At 36.8% G+C, this 7917-nt stretch overlaps 1 protein-coding gene across 1 annotated transcript; it reads right to left on the reverse strand.

Moving 5' to 3' along the window:
• Positions 1-3932: 3932 nt before the first annotated feature.
• Positions 3933-6455, reverse strand: LOC145111912 (uncharacterized). The gene is made up of 4 exons (XM_079048147.1): positions 5408-6455; positions 5302-5320; positions 4596-5085; positions 3933-4307 (listed from the first exon to the last, which is right to left on the reverse strand). The coding sequence occupies exons 1-4, from the start codon at positions 6453-6455 to the stop codon at positions 3933-3935; spliced, it is 1932 nt and encodes a 643-aa protein (XP_078904273.1).
• Positions 6456-7917: the final 1462 nt, after the last annotated feature.

Genomic DNA, 7917 nt, shown 5'->3' on the forward strand with positions numbered 1-7917 from the left:
TTGTAAAAATCACCATAAATTGTAGAAAAATCATATGGAGATGTGCAAGTAGCCATTTTAAAGCTAAGAGTTTGAACTACTTGCACCTGGAACAGTTTTGAAAACTAAAATATTTAAGTTGACCAAAACAGTCCGTGATCGAAGTTCATCTTTTCTGATGTAATCTGATAGAAAAAATTTAATTGTGTTCTTGATGATTTTACTTGTATTCCCCCCTTAAAACTTAAGAAAAACATGTAAATGTAGGGGTATGAACTCACCTTATGTGGTTTCAGTAGATGAAAGTGAGAGAGAGGAAGTGTTCAACCCAAGAACACTAAGAAGATGTCTTGATGATTCGAGAATCTAACACCGAATAAGATGGAACTTGTGTAAGATATCAATGATTTGAGTAGAATGGAGTTTAATAATTATGTGAATGATGAAGATACTTACTAATTGAAGAAAGAAATCCCTGGAGAAAGCCTTGAAGTTCTTGAAGTTGAGAGAAAAGATGAGAGAATTTTGGAGAGTGTTCTTGGTTGCTAAGTGTAGAATGAAAGAACTTTATGGAGAATGAGGAGAGAGGATCAATCCTCCAGCTCTTAGAACGTGGGAAGAGCTGGAGATTGGGTGTAAAGGTCCACTAAGGAGACAAAGGGTAGTGGAAAAGAGTGGCTAATCATAGAGTGAGGTGGTGGTGGTTTGCTTTTGCCATAAATTAAGGAAAAGCAAATATTCCCTCAATAATTAGTTCAACCACTAATTCTTTTAATATATTTTTATTAAAACCCTAGAGATTTATATATTTTGGGGCCTTAGTTTATAAAATAAAGTTTTGGGTGAAAATCCCACGTTAAAATAATGAAAAACAGAGTTAAAACGAAGTCGTAGTCGAAAAACCGGTAAAAAGGGGCCGTCTGCGAGACCTCTCGCATGGGCTGTCTGAGAGGCTTCTCATGCGAGGCTTCTGTCTTGAGAGGCTTCTAATGAGAGGCTTCGGTCCTGAGAGGCTTCTCATGAGAGGCTTCGGTCCTGAGAGGCTTCGGTCCTGAGAGGCTTCTAATGAGAGGCTTCGGTCCTGAGAGGCTTCGGTCCTGAGAGGCTTCTCATGAGAGGCTTCGCTTCTAATAGGAGGGTTTTGGTTCCTTAAGGTTATTTTACCCGTTTTTACCCCGTTTCAAGTGGTTTTTGACCCGGTTAAGGGTCGAGATGACCCAAATGATTACAAAAAGTTAAAGTAACTTTTGAGAGAGATTCGGGAGAGATTTGGGAGAGATTTTAATAGAGAGAGATTGAGTGAAAGAGATTGAGAGAGGTTTCGTTTGTGATTTTTTTGAGTGTCCGGCTTCGCAACGCAAGGTCCATAAACCCCGTTAAACCGTGTTTTAGTGTCGTACACACTCCCGATGAGTGTGCAATAATGTTTTATCGTTTCGGTTCAATGTTTACTTAGGAAATTCAACACACGAACTTTCCAAATGATGTTTCTCTCATTAAGATATTGCATTGTACAGTAATTACATAGTGTAAACCCTAATATACAAGGGTTAATTGAGTCGATTGGTTTTGACTTGTTGACTTTGTTTGACTTTGACTTGACTCAATTTTGACGGTTGTCACACCCTCATATGTGAAACCCTTAGTGTCGATTTCTTGAGCCATGGGGTCCTTATATATTTTAGCTATTAGGGTTACACCATGTAACTCATGTCTTTCCATTTTCTTCATGCTCCATGGGTTAAAACCTCCATGGAGTATCCATGGGTTACTCCATGGGTTTAGCCCAACATTAAGAACTATGGATCATAAGCCCACATATATAAGAATGAATGATTTACACAATCAATCCCCATATATTTAATTAGTCTCCTTTTGATCACAAAATTAATTCCAAATTAATTCTTGATCAATACTAATTAAATAATATGATTTCATATTAATATATTAGAACTTATAATATATTAACAAATCATTAATATCCTTTTCTCACAAAAGTCTATCCAAATTGTTCCGATGCCATGCAACCCAAATGGACCATGCCAATCGGGTCAATTACATACCAATTATAGTTATGGACTTAGACACTAATCCAACATGGTTATCATCAACTCAGAGTCCAAGAAGAAGACATTCCAAAGATGACATTTAGGACTCGGTATGGTCACTACGAGTTCCTGGTTATGCGCTTCGGATTGACCAACGCACCAGCCGTATTCATGGACCTTATGAATTGGGTGTGTAAACCCTATCTGGATAAATTTGTGATGGTGTTAGTCGATGACATATTGATATATTCACGAACCAATGAAGAACATGGCCAAGACTTGCAATTAATTCTGGAACTATTAAGGAAGGAGAAACTTTATGCAAAGTTCTCTAAATGTGAGTTATGGATTAACGAAGTGCATTTCCTTGGCCATGTGGTTAGTAGCAAAAGGATTCATGTTGTTCCCATGAAGATCAAAGCGTTTAAGGGTTGGAACGCACCAAGAACGCCAACTGAAGTATGCCAATTCCTAGGGCTTGCAGGTTATTACCGAAGATTCATCGAGAACTTCTCTAAAATAGCCAAGCCTCTCGCCGCTGTAGCCCAGAAAGACAAGAAGTTCGATTAGGGAGACATACAAGAGTTTACCTTCTAGAAATTGAAACAATTGTTATGCAATGCACCAAATTTGTCTCTTCCAGAGGGAACATGAGAGTTTGTAGTATTCTGCGATGCCTCTCACCAAGGGTTAGGATGCATATTGATGCAAAGGAATAAAATCATTGCATACGCATATAGACAACTTAAGCCAAACGTGACCAACTACACTACCCATCACTTAGATATGGGAGTTGTAGTATTTTCCTTAAATTTTTGGAGACATTACCTATACGGAATGAAGTGTTTCGTGTTCACCGACCAAAAAAGCCTTCAACACATCTTCGATCATAAGGAGCTCAACATGAGACAACGAAGGTGAGTCGAATTGCTAAATGATTACGAATGTGAAATTCGATATCATCCTGGTAAAGAAAATTCCATAGCAGACGCTTTAATCAGGAAAGAACGAATAAAGCCACTTCGTGTAAAGGCTCTAACCCTAACAATCCACTCAAATCTCACCACCCAAATTCGAGACACTCAGCTGGAAACACCCAAACCCGAAAATATCATAGAAAAAAACCTACGATGAATGGAAAAATAGTTTGACCTCAGGGAAGACGAAACACGATATTACATGAATCGAATTTGGACTCCAATTTTTGGTGAAGTCAGGAGTCTAGACTTAGATGAAGCTCACAAGTCTAGATATTCGATACATTATGGATCAGATAAGATGTATCTCGATCTTAAGAAGCTTTATTGGTGGCCCAACATGAAGGAAGACATTGCCACCTATGTCAGTAAATGCTTGACTTGCTATAAAGTCAAAACAGAGTACCAGAAGCCATATGGTCTACTAAAACAACCATCAATCCCGGAATAGAAATAAGAACAGATAACCATGGACTTCACAACGAAGTTGCCAAAAACTTCAAGTGGTTATGACAACATTTGGGTAGTGGTTGACCGTTTTACCAAATGTGCCCACTTCCTAGCCATTAAAGAGACTGAAAAAATAGAGAAACTCACCAGGACCTATCTCAAGGAAATAGTCAGACTACACGGTGTGTCAATATCTATTATCTTTGACCAAGGTTGGAGAACTCGCTACTCGGCTGAGGGGGGAGTAGCGAGTACTCGGATGACTCGGGGAGTACTCGGGGAGTACTCGGATATGGTAAATCATGTAAAAAAATATTTTAAAGGAAATTATACATGTCAAATATCATAATTTAAAATATTAGTTGATTGAAATTCATTACAAAATTAGGTGAAATATCAACAAAAGATACATTTTGAAATGTTAAATTTTTTCAAAAATAGACACCATTCTTTAATATTAAATATTTAGATTAATCATTTAATCTTCCTCTTCCAACGTAGCTCCAATTTGTTCGTTGATGTTAACTCCATCCGATTCATATTCAACATCTTCATTTAGTTCTTCTTCATCCTCCGACACAAATTCTTCCTCATCAAGTTCTCTTAATCTAGAACTTCTACGATTTTGTAAAAACTCCTCGTCACCCATAGCTTCATCGGGCTCAACTTCATCCAACAATACATCATTTTCGACAATCCATTCTTGAGCCTCACTTGCATCTTTTGCTAAAAGTACTTCCATATCCTTAGTCTTTCTTTTCTTGTTATTTTCCATCAAATTTGCATTAAATTGAACAAAAACAAAATTGTTCAATTTTAACGTCTCTAATCTATTTCTTTTCTTTGTATGTACCTACAAATTTAAATAAGCAAAAAAAAAAGTTTGATAAATATATAAGTTTTGAATAAACTACTTAAAAATTATAATTAAATTTAGTAAACTACCAACCCCTTCAAAAGTGCTCCAATTTCTTTCACACCCCGAAGAACTAGTTGTTATGTGGAGTTGAGGCACCATAAGCTACCCACCAATTCGCTACAAGTTGAAAAAAAAAACATTGTTAAATTCATTATTTTGGAATTTTATAAAATAAATACAATTTAAAAATATATTACCCGGATCAAATTTGTCGTTGTTCACCTCACATCCTTTAATTGCAATTTCTCGACTAAAATTTTCTTGTTTACCCATGTAAACCGGCAACTCAACCATCACAATATGGTTTTGCAAAGAATGATCTCCCGGATATATTGTATCGACAAAATCAACAATCGTATCGGTCACATCAATATCATTTTGGATCTCCGGATTCTTATAAAGATAATATGGATTTAAAAGGTAAGCCGTCAAATGTAGGGTTGTATCAAGCCTACCTTTCATCTTTTTCGAAATGATATCCATAATAGGCTCATACGCTTTTTTATTGTTGCCCAAAGCATTAATAATTTCTTGTTTCGCATTTTGAATCTCACCATATACAAAACCCATTGATGGCTTTCGATCCGCATCAACCATCCGAAGAACTTTGACCAAAGGGGCAAAAACCTTTAAACATAATGCTACACCGGTCCAAAATGTGGCATTTACCACCGTGTCATATGCGGCTTTCCCTTTAACGGTGTTGCTAAGTCTACATGATTCTCATTCATCGCTTGTAAACATTTGTTTTAGTTGGGCCTTTTTATCGGCCAAACTTTGCAAAGTAAGAAATGCGGAAGCAAATCTCGTGACTCCCGGCCGCACAATATCTCTTTTCTTGGTAAAGTGTCTCATCATGGCCAAAGTTTTATGATGAGCATAAATAAACACCGTGAGTGTTTTTGCATGGTTGAGAATTTTCTTATACCTAGGTAGCCCGCCAATACCTTTTAAAATAAATAAAACGTTAATAATATTATTAAAAATTATTAAAGAACACTAAATTATAAACTTAGCACAATTAAAATGAATACCTTCAAGCATAAGATTGAGGGTATGTGTTGCACAAGATTTCCAAAAAATAGTTGGTCTTTTTTCCTTTAACAACTTGGTCGCTCCCATATTATTTGATGCATTGTCGGTCACAATTTGAACCACATTCTCGGGGCCAATTTCTTTGATGCAACTTTCAAAATACTCACGTATGTGTTCACTTGTGTGAGCTTCATCCGATGATTCTTTAGATGACAAAAAAACGGTCCCCATCTTTGAATTAACACATAAGTTCATGATGATCCTTCTCTTTCTATCGGACCATGCATCCGTCATAATCGAGCATCCATTAGATTTCCATTCGTCTTTGTATGGTGTCAACAAATTTATTGTTCTTTCTACTTCTTTCTTTAAATATGTTTCTCCCATCTCATATATAGTTGGAGGTGGTGCCCCACGTCCAAATTGGCCAACCGCCTCCAACATAATTTTGAAGCTATCCTTTTCAAAGGCATGAAAAGGAATGGCACATTCATAGGCCCATCTACAAATATATTCTTTCACACGAATCATGTGTTCCTTACGAATAACATTTGACATATTTTCTTGTTTGCTCTTTCCCATGTTTGAAACATCTTGGGGGTTGATAGTGTTTGGAAATCGATCCATAGGCCCAAAAGAACGTTTAGCCTTCTTAGAGCCAAATGAATCTTCTATCAAATCATCATCGATGGTAATGGTTTCATTCTCACTACTTCTAATATTCACTTGTGCTCTTAAAGACTCATTTTCATCTACCTTCCCCTTTTTTTTATTTTGGTTATCAAGAAGAGCATCTCTACATTTTATTTGGTCATGTTTTGTGGCCTTTGGGCATGAAGAAACATTTCCCTTAATTTGTGCAATATGTTGTTTTAGTCTATTGATTCCCCCGCCCATCTTTTTATTACATAAAATGCATTTCACTCGCTCCAATTTCTTAGGATTCACACACACTGCATATTCCCATCCAGGATCATTTGATTTGCGTTTAACATTCTCTTGAGCTGCAGTTGATCCAGTAGACGGGGTTGTTGTGGTTGATGTCATTACTTCAGTTATAAATCTATCTAACACAAAGTGAGTTAGTGAGTCTAAAACACACACATTGTTTCAGAAAAATAGAAAACAGGAAAAACAGGAAACAGAAAACAGGAAAAAAAATACATACAAACTGTGAAACTAATATTGGAAATCTAAATTCTGAAATACATTCAAATATACAAAGTCACGTAAAGTGATAAAACAGAATAGCATACATACTATTAGTCTATTATACAAAAAACAGGGAAAAAAATACATACAAAGTTAGAAACTGTGAAATCTGAATTCAAACAGGGACAATCAAATGCATATCCACTGCCACTTGTTTGTAGTAACCTCAGTCTCTACTCTAGTAAAGAAATCAAATACACTAAATACATACACTAAATCACTGATACACCTGTGTCCTGTAAAGAAATCACGAAATAGATACACTGATACACACCAAGTCAAAAACCAACAATCTTAAGGGAAAAATGAGGAACAAGGACAAAATTCTTGATGAAATACATAGTGGGAGTAACAGTAGGACATTGTGGGAGTTCTTAAATACAAAAAAACGAGCTATTGATGAAGAAATCTGAAATCGACAGTGAGATAGAGTAACAATACAGATATAGATCATTTGCCTTTGTAAATACTCAAATGTGAAATACATACGGTTATACAAACTCAAATACAAAAAAAAAACAAGTTCTTGAAGAAGAAATCCAAAATCAACATAGAGAGATGCGGTAAGAGTGAAGAGAAAAAAACTTGATCGCTACTGAGGATCTCGTCGGTCTACAATCGATCGCTGCCGCTGGTAGTATCACGACTCAGGAAGACATGAACACATTATTGCTAGTCGAACTGTAGAATAGAACCTCGATCATTGCCGCTGGTAGTATCACGATTCGAGTAGAAGAGAAATACGAGAGAGAGCACAGGAGGTCGAATTCTCCTAGAAAAGAGGGGGAACCAAATTTCGGAATGCCGCTTGTTTTTAGGTTTTAGGGTAATTTTTTTAAAGTAAAAAAAATAAGTTTTATGAGGTTGTCAATTTTTGCCCTCATTGACCGAATTTGAATTTGTTGACCGATTTTGACTTCTTGACCGAGTAGCCCGAGTAAGACCGAGTTGGAGCGAGGTTGACCGAGTTGGAGCGAGGTTAACCGAGTTTTGACCGAGGTTGACCGAGTTTTGACCGATTTTGACTTAGTCCGATTTTTTTTCCCGAGTTGACACTACTCCCCTCAGTAAAGGTCCGATTCCGAGTACTCGGCCGAGTAGTCCGATTTTTGCAACACTGTCTTTGACTGAGATAGCAGATTCATCATCAAATGGAGGTCCTTAGGAACCAAACTATACATGAGTATTCCATATCATCCTCAAACGGATGGACAAATTGAAAGGACGATACAAACTCTGGAAGACATGCTCTGCGGTTGTGTAATAGACTTCGGTAATGCATGGGATAATCACTTAC

The sequence above is a fragment of the Lactuca virosa genome, chromosome 5 (assembly GCF_052849685.1).
Source record: "Lactuca virosa cultivar CGN04683 chromosome 5, Lactuca_virosa_CGN04683_v6, whole genome shotgun sequence".
NCBI classification, from domain to species: Eukaryota; Viridiplantae; Streptophyta; class Magnoliopsida; order Asterales; family Asteraceae; genus Lactuca; species Lactuca virosa.

Coding starts and splice junctions, on each gene's coding strand:
- LOC145111912 (XM_079048147.1), bottom strand. CDS start 6,455: ATGACATCAACCACAACAACCCCGTCTACTGGATCAACTGCAGCTCAA. Junction 4,308..4,595: donor TTGCAATTAAAGGATGTGAG/GTGAACAACGAC, acceptor TTAAATTTGTAG/GTACATACAAAGAAAAGAAA.